We start from the raw sequence: 23,507 nt of genomic DNA, 5'->3' as shown, positions 1-23,507 counted from the left end.
TACTAGCCTATAAAAAAAAAGTAAACCACAATAAAACCAGCATTTAACAGTCTGACACTAAACTTATTTATAAACTGAAGTAGAATCTGTAAAATGACAATATAACAAAACGTAAAATACACAGAAATTGTTTTAATAGAAGATAAGTGAACATCTTCTACTAAGTGGTTATTTTGAGATATTAAGTCATTATTTAGAGATACTCACTGTCATTATGTTGAGAAACTAAGTCACTATTCTGAGAAAGTTTCTCATTATAATGACTACATGACCTTTTTTACATCACATTGGCGGAAATTTGCTTCCAGAAAATAAGTTAAACAACAACAACAACAACAACAACGTCACGTATAGAGGACGCGCTCGAGGCAACACCACGCGACAGGGACTGACAAGATGGCGATCATTTTAGAAACAGAAGAGTTGCTGCCATGAAGGAGAGGCTCGGTATGGTCTTTTTTTCCACACACTGCCATTCATAATACATGTGTAACAGTGTAGCCGATGATACGTTTGTTGTTGTTTTAACACGTCCCGCAGGTTCGTTTTAAAGCTGAGGCTGCTGCTGGGAGCTGACCTCCGGCTAACGAATGAACTTGTAGGATTATGGCAGTTAGCCTGGCAGGCTAAAGCTAACTAGCATGCTAGGCTAATGTTAGCAGGGCAGCTAGGGCTCACTAATCTCTTTAATACATAAATTAAAAACTGCAGAGCTGACATACTTGTCGCGTGTTTGTGTATACTTGTATGTTAAGATATTTCAGACAATTGTCCTGTAAGGGTTTTACAGTGGTGTAGATTGTCTTTGTGTATAATTTCAGTGTTTGGTAATCGCAACTCCTCATAGCTGTATCAAGTACACGCTAACCTTAACTGGAGATGTAGCGTTACCTTAAAGTTGGGTTGTTTCGGCTGTCCTTAACACGCGTCTCGTTCTATTGTTATGTCGTACAGTTTGTTGAAAGGCTAGTCAAGCTCATAGTGTTTTGTTGAGACTTGTTTAACCCGTGTTAGCATTAGGCTGTGGGGTGTTCAGCCACTTAATAAGACCACGCAGTCACAAGGACAAACCAGGCAAAGCGCGCTAACCAACGTTACCAGATAGCTAAAACTTCGGGGACATTATAAACTCTGGAACTCTCCCGAGAGTCGTCGCACTGTTTGCTAAACCACACGTGTCACTATCTACATATCAAGTCTATTACTATTATATTATTGTATTTCTAAAGCTCCGTAGTTATTACTGTAATTTACAATGTGGATAACCATCATCAATCAGCGAGCTTCGGATGTGCACTTCGAAGTTACTGATTACAGTGACCGTTATTCTGCTTTTGTACTGCTTATGATACCACCTGAAGAATCAAACTGAAGTGACATCATACTCTGTGAATAAGCAATGTTAACAAGACGTAAGGTTAGTTATCAACTCAACAAGGTCTGTCTTGGATCCCTCTTGACAGCCGCGAGATTTTATTTATAACACAGCGGCTGCACACACTCATGACGTCACAATCTGATGAACATTTACAAAATAAATACGCCCACTCCGATATAACTGGTTTGAGTCGCTCTTATTTTGCTTTTTTAAAGTGGTAAATGAAATAAAGGCACAATGCAGCAGAACGAAACAAGGCATTTCTGAAGTTAGAAACCTCATGTTTCATTGCCCTCCCATCTATCCTGTGTTCCAGTCTCTCCATCACTTTCCCTCTCTGTTACCTACACCATTTCCTAACAGTCAATTTTCTTTCCTTGTTTTTTTTCACTCTTTTCATTTCCCCAGCAAAGTTAGTCCTGTACCCAGACAAAGGCTTGCACCACTTTGCAAGCTCAGTCCTCCTTTTGTCCGATAATCTTTCTTCTTTGACCTCAGTGTGGTGGTGGGGGGGGGTTCATAGGGCTCAGCCCACTCAAGGATCCCCACTTTCTCAGCTGAGGTACACCAACCCCCAGGGATGTGAAAAGAAGCCAGGAGAGGTTGAGTGGAGGCTGATTGTAGGGTTCTGGGTTGAGTTTAGTTGTCTTCAAGCCAAAGTACAGCCCATTGTTCAATCAGTGTTTTTGGACAACTCTCCCACAGTCAGAAGCTTCTCTACTGCCTGTTAGCTGTTTATTACATTTAGAAGGTTTTGATGAAGGAAAATATGTTCCTGTGAAGTCACCCTGGTTACTGTCACTGTGACTGCTGAGTTTTCATTTCTTATTCACTATCTCTGGAAAAGCTCAAATGTTTATCTTGTTGATGGATTCACATCCAGGTTTAAGAGCTCATGTTAACTTGTACACCTTTCTGTTTTTCAGCGGATGCACCAGGCAACACTCAGTGCAGTTGTTTTACTGTTGGCCCATGTTTCTGTTAGGAAATGTGAAAGCCTGCTTTCCATCTGCTAGTTTGCCGCAGTTTACTGTGTGTAGCTATAAAACAGTTATTGGAGGTTGGACGTAGTTACTTTGAGATAACAATTTTGTGTTTACAGGAACATAACTGGATGTTATTATGATATGGAAATACACCAAATGTGCTTTTTTTAAACTAAATGTTTGGCCTGTAAGGGTAGATGGTCAAACAATATTAAGACAAGATTACAACAACATAATTATGTAGAACTTACTTACTCTGTTTTGTATCGCAGATTCCCTGCATATGCTTTCTTATTCTATCTATTCATCTGCATTAACCACATCTGTTCTCTCTCTCCTCTAGAAGCCACCATGCCCTGGGAGGGTCCCATTTCTCAGCTCACCATGGTAACCATGGTGATATGAAGCCAGTGTGAAACATTGACACACAGACTCACACACAGACAGTCAGTAATTGACTGACACAGCCAGCCAGCCAGCTCGGCCGGCAGGCAGGCGTGTGTAATGGATAGGTGTAAGCATGTGGGGCGGCTGCGGCTGGCCCCAGACCACTCCATCCTCAACCCCCAGAAGTGGCACTGCGTGGACTGCAACACCAGCGAGTCTATATGGGCCTGCCTGGGCTGTGCTCATGTGGCGTGTGGGCGCTACATCGAGGAACATGCCCTGCAGCACTTCCAGCAGCAGCACCACCCGTTGGCTATGGAGGTTAATGAACTTTACGTTTTTTGTTACTTGTGTGACGACTATGTCCTCAACGATAACGCCACCGGAGACCTGAAGCTGCTTCGTAGTACGCTCAGCGCCATCCAGAGCCAGCACTATGAGGTTACCACCCGCAGTGGGCGCACCCTCCGCTCTGCTAGTGCTGCCCCCGATGCCCTCATGCCATCCGGTGCCCGCGAGCTGCAGCTGAGGGACGAGGACAGGATGTTTACTGCGCTCTGGCACCGCCGCAGGGTGCTTATGGGACGTGTCTTTCGCTTATGGTTTGCACTGACTGAATGCGGAAAGAAGAGGGAGGAAGAAGAGAGAAAGAGGGAGGAGGAGGAGGAGCAGAAAAGGGAGGCGAGGGAGAGGAGGCAGGCTCTGAAGAGGCAGCTACAGGAGCAGCTGGAGAATGCCCCTCTCAGGAAGAGTCGCCGGTTACGTAAGAGAAGCCAGAGAGTTGCAGATGCTGCAGTCGCCACACCGTCGCGGAGGGCATGCAACAAGACAAAAACCCCTGTGCCCCCATCTCTCTCCCGCAGGCCAAGGACTCAAAGCCCTGCCACTGCTACCCCCAAGAAAGGTGGACGCACGAAAAAGGTCCAACCAACTTCCAAACCCCGGCGCCGTTCTTCTACCACCAAATCTAAGCCCAAAACACCCTCAGCGACCCCCCGTTCTGCTCAAACGCCTGTTCGCCGCAAGCAGAGTACCAAACAGGGTGGCTCACCCTTCAAACGGCGTCCCACAGTCACTCCTGGAGTGACAGGCCTGAGGAATTTAGGAAACACCTGTTACATGAACTCCATCCTGCAGGTGCTGAGCCACCTTCATGTCTTCAGGGAGTGCTTTCTGCGCCTGGATCTGACCCAAGCACTGGAACTACTAGCATCTGCCGTCCACGGCCAACTGGCAGGGAAGCCCTCTTCCCAGTCCCCCCTGATCCAAAGGAAGGGATTCCAGGCCAGCTCAGGCTCCGGGGCAGGGCTGAGCGGTGGGGCCTCACGGGCCCGCAGCATGGAGCTGATACAACCCAAAGAGCCCAGCTCAAAGCACATCTCGCTCTGCCACGAGCTGCACACCTTGTTCCAGGTTATGTGGTCTGGCAAGTGGGCGCTGGTATCGCCTTTTGCCATGCTCCACTCGGTGTGGCAGCTGATCCCGGCGTTCAGGGGCTACGCTCAGCAGGATGCTCAGGAGTTCCTGTGTGAGCTGCTGGACAAGGTGCAGCACGAGCTGGAGAGCACCGGCAAGCACACAACCACTGCAGGAGTCCCACAGAAACGCCTCATCAAACAGGTGCTCAGTGTGGTCAACACCATCTTTCATGGCCAGCTCCTCAGCCAGGTGCGACACACACACACACACACACACACAATGTTGCCTGTATTAAATAACTGATATCCAGATGGTTTACACTTTACTTTTGTCTCCTTGTGGTTTAACCCACCCCAACTTCCTGTTTCAACATCAAATTCAACCATTCTTAACTCAGCAGTGGTCACAAGCTTCACCTGATTCACTCCCCATGATGCCTGCACACACATGAACCCACTCAGATCTGCCTTACACACCCCATTGATAATTCAACAGCCATCATCAACTCTGACTGTTACTAATTCATAATTCAGATTAAATTAGGCTGGATGGATTCATCTATCACTTTATGTACTGAAATGGAGGTTAAGCTTCTGTCTCTAACCTTAATCTTACATTTTGAGTTTTAAGGTTGAGTTGCTGATGGTTTTACCTTCTTTTCTTATTTTTCTTACCTTCTTCCAAACGTGTACCTTGTTAACGCAGTATTGATCTTGGTACGACCCCAAGTAGAGCTGAAGCGATTTGGCGATTAATCGATTGCCAGAAAAATTATCTGCCACCAACTTTTTCAATCATTGAAAAAATAGTGACAAAATGTTATTAATTGTCTGGTTTCTAATTCTCCACTGTGAGGACTTACTACATTCGTATATTATACTGAACTGAATACCTTTTTGATTTTGAGACATTTGAAGATGCCACCTTGATCTTTTGGAAGTTGTTAGGTATTTTTATTTTAACTGTTTTTTTTTTTTTTTTTTTTACATTTCACAGACTAAGTGATTAATCGATAATGAAAGTAATTGTTAGTTGCAACCGTAATCTTGAGCAGTACAGCTTTGCTTCCATTGTTATAGTGTACATATTAATCATTGTAATTGGTTGCACCTGTGCTCCGTGAGTTGAGTAATGTAGGGAGTGTAGGGACTTAGTATGAGGACAAGAGATCAGTGTCTACTTGTGGAGGCTGAGCACACACTGTGGCACCTGCTCTTGCTCAATGGAGGGCTGTGTAGGGTTTGGGGGCTATCTCTGCCCTGTGGCTATTCACCACTTTTATTTTTCTATATTTTTGATACAGTATAAAGAGACACAGCATGGCCAGGGCAGTAAGATTGATTAGGGTTAGAATAGGGCTGTGCAATTAATCAATTTTTAATCATGATTACGATTCTACTCCTAACGATCCCAAAAAGAGTAATCGAGAAAAACGATTATTTTGCACATTACACTTGCAAAGGGGGAATTTCACAGTTCAGTGTTTTCACTGTAGATTTAACTGTCTCACTGTTTGTTTGTTTTCTTAAATTCAATAACTACGTCTTTCCAAAAGTCAATGAGTAATCGTGTGAAATAATTCTGATTTCAATATTGTCCAATTATGATTCTTTCCATTATCGAGCAGCCCTAGGTTAGAACAATATGCATAATGTACTACGACACCTGCTCATGTCTTCATTTCCCTCCCTCTCGTATGCAGGTGACGTGCCTGGCCTGCGAACATCGCTCCAACACTGTGGAGCCTTTCTGGGATCTGTCGCTGGAGTTCCCCGAGCGCTATCACAGTAACAGCAGGGAGCATGCTGCTCAGGCTTCGTGCCATTTGACGGAAATGCTGGCCAAGTTCACGGAGACTGAAGCGCTGGAGGGAAACATCTACGCCTGTGAGCAGTGTAACTGTGAGTTTAAGTAATGTAAACACACACACACACACACACACACACACACACACACACTTTATCTTTTAACTCCGAGACATGTCATTGATATTAACCCATTTACATTTGCCGTTAATGTGATATTCAAATCCAGACTGTGGCTATGTGTCTTTTCTGTCTATCGGCCATATTGGTTTTCTTATTGAGTATTGTTGTGGCCTTTCTGCATGGTTTTACAGTTTAAAGACAGAAAATACAGACGAGAGGACCGAGGGATAAAATGCTACAAAGGTCCCAAACGGATTGTGGCAGTAATGTTTTGCAGTTACCTGTCAACTTGTCGGGTGCCAAATCCATTTCCAAGTGCCCCTACCTAACTAGATTACACACTACAGGCTACAAGAGAGGAACATATTAATTAGTAGATATTTACACATTCGTCCTAAATTAGAATATACAGCTGTGCAAGTCGTTATCTAAATGAATTGAGTAGAATTAGAAGTAGAAAGCTGGGGCGGCCTCTAGCTCACCCAGTAAGAGCGTTCGCCCCATGTTGGCTGAGTCCTGCAGCGGCACAGGTTTGAATCCGACCTGCTGCCCTTCGCTGCGTGTCATCCCCCTTTCCTGTCTATCCACTGTCACTACTACTACCTACTACTGGGGCGACCCTTTGAATTGCGTTTGAACTCTCTCCTCTTGTTTGAAGCTGCTCGACGGCGGTCCTCCTCCAAACCAGTCCTCCTGACTGAAGCACAAAAACAGCTGATGGTCCACAAACTGCCTCAGGTCCTGCGGCTACACCTCAAACGCTTCAGGTAGGATAACCTTAACACCAGTCGGCCAATTTTTGTTTATTCAATAACATTTTTCCTTGCGTGACCCAGCTGTAATTACTCGTTTTGTGGACCGTTGTGACACAGACGATTAGCTCAGTGGCTGACCGGCTTTCTAACTTGTGATTGGTCCTCAGGTGGTCTGGGCGGAACCACCGGGAGAAGATCGGAGTCCACGTCAGCTTCGACCAGCTTCTCAACATGGAGCCCTACTGCTGCCGAGAGCCCTCACCCAAAGGTGTGCCCTGCTCCAGTCCCAGCAGCCCCAGCTCTGCAGGCTCGCCACGCCCAAAGCACTTCCTCTACGACCTCTCCGCTGTGGTGATGCATCATGGGAAGGGCTTCGGCTCTGGCCACTACACCTCCTACTGCTACAACACAGAAGGAGGTGAGTGAAGAGCACAGCAGGATTTAACGGAGACCTGTACCTTTTTAAGTTTGAAACAGGTTTGCATGGCAGCCTAATTCATGTTCACAACCTGAAAATGAGATAGAAGTTAATTCATCCTGAAAGACATTTTTGTGCCAAATATGCCCAGTATGCATAGTAAAAATAAATGCATACATAGCAGCAGAAGATATAAAATGTTACAGACACTGGTCTGGTGGTGGATGGGTACCAAGTTCATACCTGCAAACTGGTCGCTTTTGGGCAAAAATCGCCGTTTGGAATGGGAAAATGTCATCCACGTGAATTGTGTAGATCCGTAGTTTTTATTTTTTGGTGGGGGTCGGGGGGGGGTCCCCGACACCCGGTGCTAATACAGTACCGGACCGAATTGCAACGCGGATTTCGGTGCCACTGAAATGCCTGCGCTTCTCTCTGATGCTCAGAAAAAAGAGACGTTAGAAGCAACCTAAACATCGCCGCGTGTCACGCTAGTTAACACTGCACTTGGCAGCAGGCAACGTTAGCCTACCGTTAGCTACCAGTGTGCAGCTGCTGTTGTCGGAAAAACATCACAGATGTTGCGTTCACTTGAAATTCGCCTCGCCAGACTCGTGCTGCATTCAAAGTTATTGTAAAATACCCTTTTCCCCTTTTGTTTTTGTCGTTTAACTTACTGGTGAAATCAGTTATTGTTATAAGTTATTAAATTTTTAATAAATCATTTTGCAAAATAAAAAAAATTGTCGTTTTGTGCTCCTTTTTAACAAATAATAATAATAATAATAATAAAAAAAAAAATATATATATATATATATGCACTGTTTTAAAAGTATAGTTTTATCATTGGGAAAATGTTGTGTTTTCCATTTTATTTTCTTCTGGGGGGGTATATAAAATGTGTCCCCTTTTTCGGCCCTTCTGAGTTTGCAGGTATGAAAGTTGTTGGTGAAGATATAGCTTTTCTGCAAGTTTGTGGTTGTTGAACAGGTGGTTTGATGAATTACTATAAATATTTTAAAGGTTCCATTGCACTTATATTAATTTACATTCACAGTTTAAACCCTGATCCAATTGAGAAAACAAGACACGGACGATCAGAAAGCTGGATCCTGTTCCATGTAAATGCCATATCCCGAATAAGATCAAAACTGGGATACTAGTGCGCATGCAATCACACTCCTAATACAACTCCACACTCCTCATGTTGACTAAATCATCTCCATGTGTAAAATGTGGTTTGTTAAGCCCTGTATACAGTGGGGGAAATAAGTATTTGACCCCTTGCTGATTTTGCAGGTTTGCCCACTTACAAAGAATGCAAAAATCTACAATTGTAATCATATGTACATTCTAACAGTGAAAGACAGAATCCCTAAGAAAATTCCAGAAAATCACATCATATGAATTTATTAAAATTGATAACCATCTGATGAGGAAAAACAAGTATTTGACCCCCTGGACAAACAGCAAGTATTCTGGCTCCTACAAGCCAGTTAGTCTTTCTTTAAGACACAGCCCCAATCCGAACCAATTATCTACATCAACTACACCTGCCTCACCTCGTTACCTGTATAAAAGACACCTGTCAACACCCAAACAACCAGCATCCAACATCACCACCATGGGCAAGACCAAAGAGCTTTCTACGGACATCAGGGACAAGATTGTTGATCTGCACAAGGCTGGGATGGGCTACAAGAGAATCGGAAAGCAACTTGGAGAGAAAAGATCAACTGTTGGTGCAGTTATCAGGAAATGGAAGAAGCACCACACCACCGCCAACCTCCCTCGGTCTGGGCCTCCACACAAGATCTTGCCTCGTGGGGTGTCCCTGATCATGCGAACGGTGAGGAATCATCCCAAAACCACAAGGGGGGAACTGATGAATCAACTGAAGGCAGCTGGGACCACAGTTACAAAAGAAACGGTTGGTAACACACTACGCCGTCATGGATTGAAATCCTGCAGCGCACGCAAGGTCCCCCTGCTCAAGAAGAAACATGTACAGGCCCGCATGAAGTTCGCCATTCACCACCTGGACGACTCAGAAGAGGCCTGGAAGAAGGTGATGTGGTCAGATGAGACCAAAATAGAACTTTTTGGCCTCCACTCAACTCGTCGTGTTTGGAGGGCAAAGAACACAGAGTACAACCCAAAGAACACCATCCCCACCGTCAAGCATGGTGGTTGCAACATCATGCTTTGGGGGTGCTTTTCAGCCAAGGGGACGGTACAACTCCATCGTATTGAGGGGAGGATGGACGGGCCATGTATCGTGGAATTCTGGACCGACATCTCCTTCCCTCAGTGAGAGAGCTGAAGATGGGTCGAGGATGGGTGTTTCAGCACGACAATGACCCTAAGCACACCGCCAAAGCAACAAAAGAGTGGCTGAAGAAGAAGCACATCAAGGTTCTGGAGTGGCCTAGCCAGTCTCCAGACCTGAATCCGATTGAAAATCTTTGGAGGGAGCTTAAAATTGAGTTGCCAGGCGACAACCTCGGAACCTGAATGATTTGGAGGCTGTCTGCAGGGAGGTGGGCCAACATCCCTGCCGAAATGTGCACAAACCTTGTCACCAACTATAAAAACCGTTTGACATCTGTGCTGGCCAATAATGGCTTTTCTACAAAATATTAACATGCTGTTTGTCCAGGGGGTCAAATACTTGTTTTTCCTCATCAGATGGTTATCAATTTTAATAAATTCATATGATGTGATTTTCTGGAATTTTCTTTGGGATTCTGTCTTTCACTGTTAGAATGTACATATGATTAAAATTGTAGATTTTTGCATTCTTTGTAAGTGGGCAAACCTGCAAAATCAGCAAGGGGTCAAATACTTATTTCCCCCACTGTAAGTAAATGGGTACATTTGGCTAATAATTGAGAATTCCTGTTAATTCAGGCCGATTTGTTGTTGCGTCTTTGTGTGTTACGACTGCCTTCTTATTAAATAGTTTCCCCCTCGTTTTCTCCCGCAGGCTTCTGGGTTCACTGTAATGACTCTAAGCTGAATGTGTGTTCAGTGGAGGAGGTCTGTCGCGCTCAGGCCTACATCCTCTTCTACACACAGCGAGTAACTCAGGACAAAGACTGGCCGCTATGAGACCACAATCCCCCTCCTCATCCTCCTCAGCTGCAGCCTGACCACTCAGCGAGAAGATATCAGCACAGCCCCACCTATCGCTCTCTCTCTCTTCCCTCTTTCTTTGGGCATTTTATATCCTGGGAGGATGGGTCTTTTTAGTATATTTTTCTAAATAAAAAAAAAAAAAAAAAAAAAAAGAGCAAGGACTCCTTTTTAAAAACCTGGTTCTTGTATATGGTGTTTATATGTAGGTATTTTTAAAAGACAAATGGTGATGTTTGTGATTTGTGTACAGTTGTTTTTTATAAAGAGTATCAGCCAAGATGTGTCTCAGTAGCAGCCAACCGACTCAAGTGTCCTCTACAGGTCGTATACAGGTGTATTCACGTGTCTGCCTCCCTGCGTTTGGTGGATGGCGATTGTAAATGCTGTTTGTTTTGATTCAACTGAAATGTCTCTCAGTCACTTTAGATAGTCGTCACAGAACTGGATGTAGGGTTGGAAAATGTCATTCACTCACTAGAAATGGCCTTGCTGTGTTCTAGACAGGTTAAGTTTTGATGGATGTTGACCACGACTGCTGTATTTCCTGCCAGAAATGCACTAATTTCTACAGAATAGGCAGTCAGCATTGTTTTTCCTCCTGTTTACAGCTGAAGATCTGTACACGAGCAGGGCCGGAAGTTTATTTTTCTCTCTGAAGTACTCCTGGGTCTGTCAGGGAAAATTTGCAGACCTCAAGCCAAAGCCGGGGGATAAGTGTATGGGAAAAACCTCTCAGCATTTCCAAAACGCTTCGACATTTGCTGGGTGTTTTTTTTTTTTCTTCTTCTTCTCTCTTTCACTATTCAAAGTTTCCAAAGGGATGTTTTTTTTTTTTTTTTTTTTTTTAGCTAAATGCTGCCACCTCTCTTCTCCAAAATGTAATTGTGTACTAGAAAAGTGCCCTTTGTTGAGAGTATATTTTTGTAGTTCATATCAATTCAGAAAAGTGGAATCTGCACAGTGGCAGTCCGATGCAACACCAGCATTTAGATTTTGAATGTATTTTTTTATACAATCCTCAGAAGTTTTAGAAAAGAGGCCATTGACCATTCTGAAAGGTTTTATACAACCGCCGATTGTTCACCACCAGCAGCAGTTATGACTGTTCTATCACCATTAAGTAGGTGTGTGTACTGTATGTGTACATACTGTGTTTTATTTACCATCTGTTAAGTACAATATCCAGATTTAACAGGATTTCTGGAGTATATGCAGATTGTGATATTTATCTCCATAGTGGAGAAAATTGTACAAAAAAAAAGGTATTCTCCACCTCAACCAAGTTCCCTCTGACTTATCTTTCAGAGGGGAATTCAAAGCACAGTTCATATTGTTTCTCCTTCATTGTCAGACGTTGTGACACATTTTTGGTTACTACTCCATGGATGTGTGTGTGTGTGTGTGTGTGTGTGTGTGTGTGTGTGTGTGTGTGTGTGTGTGTGTGTGTGTGTGTGTGTGTGTGTGTCAATTTATGGAATTTATACTATGCAAATTGTTACCTCATTTTTTTTCTAGAGAAAATTACCTCAATAAATGAGAATATTTTTTCATTTTTCTAAAAAAGATGAGTGTCTTGCTCGTTCTCATTTAGTACAGGAAGCTAGTCATGGCAACTTTTATTTATGTTGCCCAAAATCAAAGTATCTTACAGTGTCTTACTATCAAGTATTTTATTTTTGTATATACTTCAGATAATGCCTAATTATAATCTTTAACGTTTCCAGAACAGAAATCTAAACATTGGATAAAGCCAGATTCAAAAGTCTTAGTCATTACAGAGGGAATTTTAAACATATCAGAATAAATCAGAAAATACTGTCAGCCATAAATCAATTTTTGCCATGTTTTTAGAAATGAAGTGCTATGTAAATCAGGTTATGAATGAATAAACCCCTCTGTAATAACATACATACAGTAGGAATACAAAGTGCAAAGTTTAGTGTATGTAAGTACTACTCGCTATTGGGGTGGCTGTGGCTCAGGTGGTAGCGCAGTCCTCTACCAGTCAGAAGGTTGGTGGTTCAATCCCTGGCCCTGCATGTTGAAGTGTCCTTGGGCAAGTGTATGAACGTGTGTGAACGGCTTTACCATTAAAACGAGTGGTCTGTATATAAATACAGTCCATTTACTGGAGTGCAGATTTCTGGCTCAGAGTATGACAACAAACTAGATTTGAGAAAACAGCCGTCTAAAGATATGTATTGTAAAATTCTTACTTTTCATTTTTGAAGTGAATAGAGTAAACAATTTTAACTAACATATCACCATGAAACTTCCCCAGATGATTACTTAAAGACAATTCTTTTTTTGTATTTCAAGTTTAAATAATCAAATGTCAGTGAATTTAGAAGAAATTTACAAGTGCAAATAGACAAGGTGTAGTAAAATAAACACCTAAATGTGTATTTTGAGTATTTTTTCCCCACTAATCTGAAAGAATAGATGCAAAATAACCCATCTTAAAAATTACTAGTGCATGAAAAAAACATTGTTTTGCCTGTAGTGATTTACCCTAACCAAATGCTGTTAGTTTAATGTTTAAAATTTTATGTGAATCTGTATCTTTAAAAATGTGTATTCTCCCTAAATATCAATCACTTTCTCCAGCTTCTTAAATGTAAGTATTTGCTGGTTTTCTTAAGTCTTCTATGACAGTAAACTGAAAACCTTTCAGCTTTGGACTGCAAGCTAGACATAAACAAGCCATATGATGAGGGAATACGTGATGGAAATTCATCACTATTTTGTGACAGTCAAAATGAGTAAACAAGATAATAAAAAAACTGATTATTGAATACTCCATAATCCAATATAATAGTTAGTTGCAGCCTAAATCTGAACCGCTTAAGTAAATATAAAGTAAAACCACTGGCTTTAATAGTGATAGATTAAGTTTAAATGGAATTAACATGAAAGAGTTACTAGCTTTATGTTTAATGGACAGATGTATGGTATTGAGCTTTCTCATCTAACTCAAAGAAAAAACGCTTTCAGTTGCTTAAAAAAATAATTAGTTTACTAATAAATCCACTAATAGTTTCAGCTATCAAGATATTCGCTAATCTTAATATACTGTTGTCACTTTTGAGATTATAGAAATCAGAAGAGGAGAGGCCCACAATGAACTAAATCATTTTAATCAACTTTTTTCTCTTTCTTACAAAAACATTTTTAGGGAGCTCAAAATGAAGAAATTTTGATTAGGGAACATAAAGTGGCAGCAACCATTTCAAAGATATTTTAAAAATATCAAAGAAACAATGACTAGGGGGCCAGAGTGCAGAGTCCCCACCCGTTGCAACAGAAGCCAAACATAAGATGCAGATGCATGGTGTCTGGATGAAGATCTAGGTTGTATGTTTTGCAGAGATTCCTGACCATGCATTGGCCTAACCACTTCTTAAACCCAGCAGTAACATTTGTGCTTAATTTAACTCAAGCACTAAAGAACTGGAGGCTCAGAGTGGAGCAATAGAAAACTTTAAAAATGAAAAGGGGGTTTCCCCACAGTCGCCGTTTCCTTGAATACTGGGGGGGTGCACTAGATTCAGCAGCAGCAGCTGAAATAAAGGTTTGACAGTTTTGAAAGTGAGGTCCGCAGGACATTGCAAGAAACTTTCCTCCGACAGAAATGGGTTGGCTTGTTTTTAATTTCTTTAGCTGTGGGTGATGACAAAAAACTCAGAAAGCCAATCCTTCTTCCTTGCAAGCTGCGAGTGGTGCATTGTGGGTAGAATACAGTAGCATTTGGCATCCCTCAAAGTCCTTTTTAAAGCTCTTTTCTGTGGTTCCTCTAAAGGAGTTGCTAACGGGGCCTGGAGGTGCTGTGTGGTAGTGGTGGTGACGAGGAGGGTGGAGTTAGGCGATCAGTAGTCGTCTCCCCGGCTCACCACCTCCTTGCAGGTGGGCCTGAGCAGGATGGTGTGCTCAAACTGAGCGGTGTAGCAGCCCTTGGTGTCGCAGAGGGGGGGGTAGGGGTCCACGATGCCCAGGTCGCACAGGTTCTTCAGGGCCATCAGGTATTTGCTCTCGCCCAGGCGGTCCAGCCAGCGCCGGCAGAACGCCAACGTGCCAAAGTTCTCGTTGATAACGTTCAGCAGGTGCTTCGCTCTGGGCAACCTGGAGCGGAAGGAAGTGTCAGTTATTTAAGACCACAATTTAAAGGGTGCCCTGCCACACATATTTCATGACTTTGTGGTAATGTCTGAAGTTCTACCGTGGACTCTAAAATTTTTTGTGGAAAAAATGCTTTGGTTACCTTGTTTCAAGCCATTCTAGCGTGGTATAGAAAGCCTGCAGGAAGACTCGCCTCGATTTGTGCCAGTTCTCATTAATATTCAACAAGCTAAGCTGTTTGAATCTGATTGGCTAACAGCTAGCCAACGAGAGCCTGGCTGTCAGAATCCTTTACCCAGCCCAACTGGGCGAGCTCATGAATAGTAATGAGCTCAGGCAATATAATGTCAGACTGACCAGCTTTTGTGATTGGTCTGATTTCTCTGCTTATTTCTGTTCAGTGGCTAGAGCTGACAGAGGAGGTGGCAGTTCATTTTCACATTCACAACATAACGCAAACACATATGGACCTAACATATTTAAAAGAATGCAAGAAAAAACGGTTTTGTATGGCAGGGCACCTTGAAATATTAAGTTCTACATTGTAGAATGGTGACAAATATTCAGTCTGTTTCCCTGGTAGATGCAATCTAACTTTATTCACTACAAGATAGCCAACTAGCGCTAGCCACCTGGAGTCATGACAGTCATGTAAACGGCAGCAGGTACACACAGTGCAACTAGACATCAAAGAAATCACCAGTATGTGTAGGATTTATGAATTAGGGGCGGGATTTTTGACAAAAAAATATGTCATTCAGCTCTTCAGGATTTGTATCAGACTGTTAACAATATGCAAACGTAAAATAATAGAGGCATGTTTTTTGTGCAGCAATGCATCAAACTCTTACCTGATAGGGACGTGGCCGACGTCAAAGTTTTTCATATAGTGAGAGCACTCCATGTCATCGTGGACCATACCTTTACCTGTGCTGCCAAATGTCTCGATGGCGTAAACTTCTCCTTCCTGCAGTGTGACAACAATCAATCAATCAATCAATAACGGGACAACTGCTGAATCTGAAAAAGCCTCTGAAATTGTAAATAATTAAGGGCTCAAAAAGACAGCCGGGACTGAACCTAACTATTATTTTCATTGTCAATTAATCGATTAGTTTTTTGGTCTATAATATGGTGAAACATGTTGACAAGTGTTTCCCAAATCCCAAGACGATGTCCTTAAATGTCTTGTTTTTTCAGTCATTGAAGAATTCAAAAAATATTCACATTTAAGAAGCTAGAATCAGAACTTCCCATTTAAAAAAAAAATGACTCAAACGATAAACCGATCATCAAAAAAGTTGGCGATTAATTTAATAGCTGACAAGTAATCGATTAATCTTTGCAGCTCTACATACAGCTAGATTTTCAACATTTTAGGCTTCACTCGCACAGATACAGAGATCATGAAAAACCTCGAAAATGCAAATATCTGAGCCATAATATTCCAAACGTATAGTGAGAATGATGACATGGTCATAATTGACTCACCTCCATTCTCGTTGCTTCTCCTCCTTTAACGATGGGCACAGTCTTGCCAGCATGTATTCTGTACTGACCGATTGAATGGCCGTTCAGGTTGCGGATTGGCTTCACTGGACAGAAGATACAAGGACCATGAATAAAACAGGCATTAAGAGATTTATTAACACATGTATGAATTGACATCAGGGGGTTAAACTATTGCACGGTTGTGATTGTACTGTTTATTTTACCGAGATTTAAAAAGGTGTTGTAGGTAGGATTGTGAAGTTCCAGGACTTAGCCAAAAATGTTTTAACATCGACAACTTCTCAGTCCATCCCCCCTTTCTGCTAAAGCCCAATTAGAAGAATTTACCTTGGTATGTTTTGCCATCAAGCTCGACCTCGTAGGACTCCATCACTTCTTGAATGGCCTCTCCAACGTCACACAGACGCACATCGATGCCAGCGTTCTGCAACAAAAACAGGAAATCATGAGCTTCAGGCAGCAGACAGATAAAACACATCAGAGTGAGTGAGGCGTGTTTGTGTAGGAGTGGTACTTTGATTCCAGTATTGGTGGCGTCTCTCACAGCCTCCAGCAGCTTGTCATACTTTGGATTAAATGTGACCGTGAAGGCACAGTCAATGATTCGCCCTGCAAACAGACAGCAAGCAGAAAGCAGAGCATCCTTTAGTTGATGTACTCCAAGCTGATTTTGGTTTTTAGAGGTTATGTTGAAACTATTTTGCCTCTTGTCAAACATCCAGCAGCAGAATATTCGAAAAGCAGATGGGAATTTGGTTTTGGCCACATTTTAAAAAGCATGATTTCTAATTTGACAAAAGAACATTAACAGTAAGTTTAATGTTACAGGATACTTGGAAAAATATACTTTTCTTTCGTAATTCCATTTGTGACAAGCAAAGTATATTTGAGCACTCTGAATTAGGGCTGTCCTCGACTAAAGAAATTCTTAGTCGACTAACACTTATACAATTTTGTCGACTAATCGATTAGTTGATTTAATTGACAGAGTTGTGCGCTTTAAGAGGTGGTTAAGACTAGAAAAGCACAATATAAATGTAGTTAATTAAACATCTGTTTCTCCACAATTAATCCTGCAAAAGCACCACTTTAAATCTTGTCTTTACCATAAAGGTGCTCATAAGTTTCTTGGAAATGAGTAATTAAGCATGAATAAGCATAAAAAATGACTAATCGACTAAAGAAATCTTAGTCGACTAAGACCAAAACGACCGATTAGTCGACTAAGAGGTGGCAGCCCTACTCTGAATGCTACTTATAATTGTTTTTTTTCCTGACATTACAGCTAACCACTTTGCAAATCATTATCCTGCGTTTTGTATTTTTGCATGTAATTTTTTCATACAGGCAGCTATTTGTTTCTATTTATGTCTGTATGGTAAACACAAAAGTGTGTAATCAGACAGAGTAGATCTGTCTTAATCAATCTGCACTTAGAACAAAGACAGAACTTTTTGGGAAAATTATAACCGACTCAAACTGTTTTAAGTGTAATGAATTACATATCAGTGCCAAGTTTCAAGAGTCTGAAACTGATTTTCATTCTTTTACAGTAATAAAAGTTAGCGGTCTGAAGTGTAAATCTGTAGTGGCAGCTACTCTGTCTATCCATTATGGATTAAGAGTGGTCCTTAAATGCATCGCTTTTCAACATCAGCACAAAGTGTAGTTGAAGCAGCACTTTATTTCCTGTGGTACCGTTAATGTGCGTGCCGAAGTCGATCTTGCAGACGTCGTCATACTGCAGGACAGTGGTGTCTCCGGCGTTGGGAGTGTAGTGGGCAGCACAATGGTTGAGGGAGCAGCCAGTGGGGAAGGCCAGGCCGGCGTTCAGCCGGTCCTCCTTTATCAGCTTACGAGAACAGTCCTCCAACCGCTCACTGGAGGGATGGGTGATGGACAAAATAAGTTTAAAGCGGAAATAAATGACTGTACAACAGAGCAAACTAGCATAGAATGTAGCTTTGCAACAACTCTGTCAAGTTCAGAGGTGTGCAAAGTCTGGCACTGTGGGGGCCCCCCCTCGGGCGCTCAGACAAAACTGATACAACTGCACCCTCCCTAACACCTAGTAGCACTCCGATTTGGGGGACGATCATTCTATTACTATTTAGCCAATATTTGTTTACATTTTGGCAAATTAGCTGTTCCTCTTTGCAATATACCCACAGGGGTACAGACAACTATTACTGGAAAACTTAAATACTTGATGATTCTCAGGCTCAAGTTTGAGTTATAAGGAGGGTATTTCTTCTAGGATTACATTCACCTTCACCCCTTTAACTCTCCCGTGCCCCCTGAGGAGGGACCTCACAGTTTGAATACCTCTGGTCTAGTTCCAGACAGCCACATAATAATAATAATAATAAATATATATAATACTCATTAAGTGGATCCAACAGATAAACGCAGCCTCACCAGATTTCAATCATGGTCATGCCGGGTTTCATGAAGCCGCGGACGTGCTGGCGGACCTGTCTGTGGGCCTCGGCTGCCTGTCTGAAGTCGTTCCACATCTCCTCGTTGGCTTTATCCAGAACTCGCTTCTCCTCGCTGGTCGTACGCCACGCTGCACTGCGACTGGGAGAAGAACACAACAACACATTTTTTTTTTTTGGGCTTCAAAACAAGAATACTGCTTTTTTTTATTATTATTTTTGTAAGAGGTGGAGCAATTCTGGATAGTCAGAGGTGAAATTTAGCATGTTACCACTGCAGGAAGTAACTGGTTTCACAACATTACAAGACTTGTAAGCCATCTGGCAACTATCAACAGACCAGGGTCAATGAATACATCTGCACAGAAGCACACAGTGTAGTACTGTACACAGCTGCAAGGTTATCACCACCATTTTTACATCACATACAAATTTAAACACGATTTTTGTAAGCAGTTTTATTGCTAATGTAAACACCTGCAAACATCATCTTAACTAGTACGATTTTTAGTGCTCTCAAACTAAATGCCTGACCTTTAAAGACCTGAAGGCAGGATACTATCAACCGACAATTATTTTTTTTTTCAATGACCTGCAAATACTACCCTCTGATTTTGTTAAGTCAGAAATTACAAAGTGCTTTACAGGAAGAAAAAAAAAGGGGGGGAAAACAGATAGAAGAGACAAACAATATAATATGACAGCAAGCAGAATGATGTACAAGATCTATAAAATCAAGAAAAGGCCAGTCATTTTTATTTAAAGATGCATTTTAAAGATTTGGCTTTCAGAGTCGTAAAGCAACACCAGCAAAAGCCCAACCTCTTTCAGCTCCGACATGATTGATGAACGATGGAGGAAACTAGCCCAAATACTAATAGAGGTTTAGGTGTGTGCGCTCTTCTTACCCATCCTGTACGATGGGGTATTCACACTCCTGTCCGATGGGGAATACTCCACTTGGGTATAACTCACAGATGGGCACAGAAGGAGGATCAGTCTGAGATTTGGCTGGAAGGAAAAAAGAAAACACTCCATCAAACCGACTCTGCGTTTGAATTCAGGACAACGCCAGACACATCGCAGTAAGACTTCCGCTGGGAACAGATTGCTCTTTTCAACTGCGAGATTATAAAGCAGTCAGGGATATTCTTCACAACACTGCAGCATGAAATGGAGCTCAACTACTATTTTTTTGCAGGACTAAGAAATTAAAATGTGGTCAACTTACATCCTTTCTTCTTCTTTTTCTTCTTCTTCTTTTTCCCTGTCGCATTTTCTCCATCATCTCCATCTGTGCGAGTAAAGATACTGCTGTTACAGCAACCACTGTGTGTTGAGATTGTTTTAGTGAGAAGATGATGTGTGTTATATCAGGTGTTAGACAATCACCTTCCTCGCCATCCTCCTCTTTCTCTTTGTCTTCTATCGCCTGCTTCTCCAGCTGTTTGGTCACCTCGGCCACTCCATCAGCCTCTGCAGCAGCAGCGAGAAGATCATAAACAACGACTACACATAAACAGTCCAATAAGTGATCAACTAGCAGCGGCTAAACATTCTTATAACAACATCATCATTTAGAGCAGATTTATTAAATATATGTTCACCGAAGCTAAGAATAAGGCTATTAGGGGTGTAAAGATTCCCCGATACGAATTGGTATCTGGTTGTATTATTACAGATACGACTACATAAATACACCGACCTAATTGGACCAAGGATTGACCAAGATTCGGCGGATGGCCCGGTTCTAACGTTAATGCAAAACAAATTCTCTGGGCGGGCAAAACAGAGAAAGGGGAGGTAACCTTGCTCCTTATGACCTCATAAGGAGAAGATTCCAGATCGGCCCATCTGAGCTTTCATTTTCTCAAAGGCAGAGCAGGATACCCAGGGCTCGGTTTACACCTATCACCATTTCTAGCCACTGGGGGACCATAGGCAGGCTGGGGGAACGCATATTAATGTTAAAAAATCTCATGAAGTGAAATTTTCATGCCATGGGACCTTTAAGCCACCTACACGATAGGCGGCAAAACTGCTCTGCGTCGGCCATTCCATTGATTTTCCTATGGGGAGAGCAGTGCCGCCCAACTAGGCGCTGTGCTACCCCTGGCGTCACGCACTGCTCGGAATTGCCGCTGCGTGCTGCGCTCAAAGTTCAAATTATTTCAACTTTGACCTGGTTGCCGCTCACCTTTCAAGGCGCAATCATGGGCGCAACCAATTCCATAACGTTCCTTTGCCTTTTTGCCCTTCCTCGCTGTTTTGCCGCGGATCACGTGTAGGCGGCTAGGTATTGAAATTAAGTACTTAATGACAAGGTACTCGATACTATGGAGGTAATTCGGTCGGTGCCTAAATGTATCCAAGTTCAGTACTAAGAATGAAGGAAAAACCTTAACTAATGTCTACTAGGAAGGCAGAATACTCTCTCTCTCTCTCTCTCTCTCTCTCTCTACCTCAGTGTTATCTACCAATACTACTACTTTACAATAGGGATGCACCGAATATTTGGCCACCAAAACGTTTCGGCCAAAAATGGCCCAACTGTAAAAAAAAAAAAAAAAAAAAAAAAAAAAAACAGTTTGACAGTAAGGTACAACTCCCACTGGGAGTAACTTTGTTGTATTGAAAAGAACTGGACTCTGAACAGGTTGTGAAGATCATCTATCTTTAGAGTCAGAATCAGATTGTAGCCATATTTCTGCTACACATTTTTTTAATTAAACTTTAATATTAATCTATACAATTGCAATGCCTTGATTTTAGTTAAGTTAGTACACAGTCATAGCCATAAATGCAATGGTACTAATAATTTGCATAATTCCTTACGGTGTTTCGGTCTTGGTTTCCTCTTTTTCGGTTTCGGCCAAGACTTTTCATTTCGGTGCATCCCTACTTTACAATCTTTATGCTACACACTTGGAATGCATTGCTGTCATTTTCAAGTAAGGTAAGGGATTGCTCAGCAGCCCGTCGTGACTTAAATGGATGTAACAAAGTGGAAACACAGGATTGTATAATGATACAGACAAAGAAACTGTATTTAACATGGATCCGTCACAACCTGACTGACACCTGATCCACTTAATAAATTCAGATAGAGAAGAAAGATTGGATCGGTGCATCCCTATCAAAAAATGTCAAACTCTACAGCATCCATAATACAAAAATTAAATAAATAAAATAATAAATAAAAAGGAACAATATTGAATGTATTGTGAAAGATCTGCTAATGTTTGGTAGTTACATTACATAATTACTGCTTGCTCAAAGTGTCAGCTACTTTAAATAACCATTATGGATGCAGAGAAGGTCTTTAAGGAGTCAACAGCAAAACTATGGTTGAGTCAGCTGCAGAGAGTGGAGTTTACATAATTAGTTGACACTGCTTGCTTTCCCATAATTCTGCACAACCTTCTTCAACCCAAACTCCACACCTCTCTCTGGTTTTCTTTGTGTAGCACTCACTTCCTAAGAGGGTAAGACTTTTTTTTTTTTTTTTTTTTCCCTTTCTCCACAACAAGTAGGTATTCAAACTTGAAATAATACAACAACAAATTAAGAACATTTCAATCCATTTAATTAACAGGACACATTGTTATCACAATAAACAAATAAAAAATTGTCTGTAGATTGCAGGTAATTTAATGGAGTTTGGTACAAAAGGTGTATGGGGCTCATAGGTTCACCATGTTTTAGTGTGGGTTATTTATTGAAAGAAAGAAAGCATCCTTTGGGTGTGCTTTCTTACATAATAATTCTCTCAAACGGGGAATTACGAAACAGGAAAACTTGGCTGAGTGCTCAGTGCACTTGGCTAGGAGAACAGGAGCATTTAGATCCGCAGATTCATGCGTTTTTCTCTAAAAATAAGCAGTATATTACTTTTTGTATCAGCTGTGTTAAATGTCACTGTCCCTGGATGAGCTTTGACTGAAGCACGGCGTGTTTTATAAGGCCTGACAGCAACAGCACCCACACTGCCCTCAACCCGCATGGCTAATAAGGATCAGCGTCAAGTCAGACATTTTCCGACACCATCCTTCCGGCGTCACTTTTAAAATAAACAACAAGACTTTGGTGACTTAGTGAAAAATGTAATACATAGTCATGCAAGGTATGACTGGTATTATTATTATTACGGTATTATGATACTGACAATCAGACCAACATTAATATTACTTATTAAATATTAAGTATTCAATAAATTACATTGTTTTAAATGGGTGCTCAGGAGTCACGTTAGCCAGAATCTGGAAAACCAAATTAAGTTGCCATATTAAAAAAAAATTCAACAGTCCATTGACACAATCTCCTATTCAGAGGCTGTGATAAGGATTAATATGTTCCATTTACATTTTTATCTATACAAAATTATAAAACAAAATCTCCCTGGTCTCTGTAACGTTAGTCGTTAATACTTTACTATACTTATTTTTTCTAAATATTTGTATATCTTTGTCAGTATATTGTTATTTATTAACTATATAAATTGTTGTACAAACTTAATGAAATGTACCTCGCAAAAAAAAAATCCACATTTCATCCAATGGATTAATACAACGACATGGTCCTTACCATTTAAATTCTGGTTGATAAATTGATAAACACCCTGGTATAAAAAACCAAAAACGAAGACTTTTATTTTGAAGGCCATTTCCCCTCATTTCCGAGTTCGTCACAGCTAACTGCGGCTAACTCGACGCAGCTGTCTGGCTGTAATAAGCAACATTAGCTTTGCTAGCTGGTTAGCAAAAACTACTCAAGCAAGCCTCACCTGTCGTTGCGGACTTGTTCTTCTTCTTCTTTTTCTTCTTCTTTTTCGCTGCCTCCCCTACGGGGTCGGCCTCTTCTCTGTCCTCCGCCTCCCCGTTCAGCTCCCGGTCCGGTACTGGTTTCTGGTCCGCAACCTGCTCCGCAACCACGTCCGCCATGATCGCAGGCGCTGCTGGAAAAGGAAGCGCTAGGGACTGTGGGAGTGCTGTGTGTGATGCTGCCTTTAGGGACACTCGGTGTTTTCATAATT

The 23,507-nt window shown here is 41.8% G+C and overlaps 2 protein-coding genes across 2 annotated transcripts; one reads left to right on the top strand and one right to left on the bottom strand.

The window, feature by feature from the left end:
* The first annotated feature begins 359 nt into the window (after window positions 1-359).
* Window positions 360-12,390, top strand: usp44 (ubiquitin specific peptidase 44). Its single transcript, XM_028570317.1, has 6 exons — window positions 360-447; window positions 2,708-4,419; window positions 5,873-6,071; window positions 6,757-6,865; window positions 7,021-7,271; window positions 10,258-12,390. Exons 2-6 carry the CDS (start codon window positions 2,869-2,871, stop codon window positions 10,380-10,382), a joined length of 2,235 nt encoding a protein of 744 aa, XP_028426118.1. The 5' UTR covers window positions 360-447; window positions 2,708-2,868; the 3' UTR covers window positions 10,383-12,390.
* A 1,137-nt stretch (window positions 12,391-13,527) lies between these two features.
* Window positions 13,528-23,460, bottom strand: metap2a (methionyl aminopeptidase 2a). Its single transcript, XM_028570318.1, has 11 exons — window positions 23,259-23,460; window positions 19,868-19,951; window positions 19,707-19,769; window positions 19,384-19,486; window positions 18,456-18,617; window positions 17,736-17,917; window positions 16,552-16,646; window positions 16,365-16,461; window positions 16,017-16,120; window positions 15,377-15,492; window positions 13,528-14,528 (listed from the first exon to the last, which is right to left on the bottom strand). The coding sequence occupies exons 1-11, from the start codon at window positions 23,413-23,415 to the stop codon at window positions 14,276-14,278; spliced, it is 1,416 nt and encodes a 471-aa protein (XP_028426119.1). The 5' UTR covers window positions 23,416-23,460; the 3' UTR covers window positions 13,528-14,275.
* Between the last annotated feature and the right edge of the window lie 47 nt (window positions 23,461-23,507).

The sequence above is a fragment of the Perca flavescens genome, chromosome 23 (assembly GCF_004354835.1).
Source record: "Perca flavescens isolate YP-PL-M2 chromosome 23, PFLA_1.0, whole genome shotgun sequence".
NCBI classification, from domain to species: Eukaryota; Metazoa; Chordata; class Actinopteri; order Perciformes; family Percidae; genus Perca; species Perca flavescens.
This window is presented reverse-complemented; position numbering and strand designations above follow the sequence as displayed.

Excerpts from the sequence above, each read along its gene's own strand:
- usp44 (XM_028570317.1), top strand. The coding sequence starts at position 2,869 with ATGGATAGGTGTAAGCATGTGGGGCGGCTGCGGCTGGCCCCAGACCAC. Across the intron at positions 6,866-7,020 it reads CTACACCTCAAACGCTTCAG|GTGGTCTGGGCGGAACCACC; the intron begins GTAGGATAACCT and ends ATTGGTCCTCAG. Across the intron at positions 7,272-10,257 it reads CTGCTACAACACAGAAGGAG|GCTTCTGGGTTCACTGTAAT; the intron begins GTGAGTGAAGAG and ends TTTCTCCCGCAG.
- metap2a (XM_028570318.1), bottom strand. The coding sequence starts at position 23,415 with ATGGCGGACGTGGTTGCGGAGCAGGTTGCGGACCAGAAACCAGTACCG. Across the intron at positions 19,487-19,706 it reads GAAAAAGAAGAAGAAAGGAT|CCAAATCTCAGACTGATCCT; the intron begins GTAAGTTGACCA and ends TTTTCCTTCCAG. Across the intron at positions 16,462-16,551 it reads CCACCAATACTGGAATCAAA|AACGCTGGCATCGATGTGCG; the intron begins GTACCACTCCTA and ends TTTTTGTTGCAG.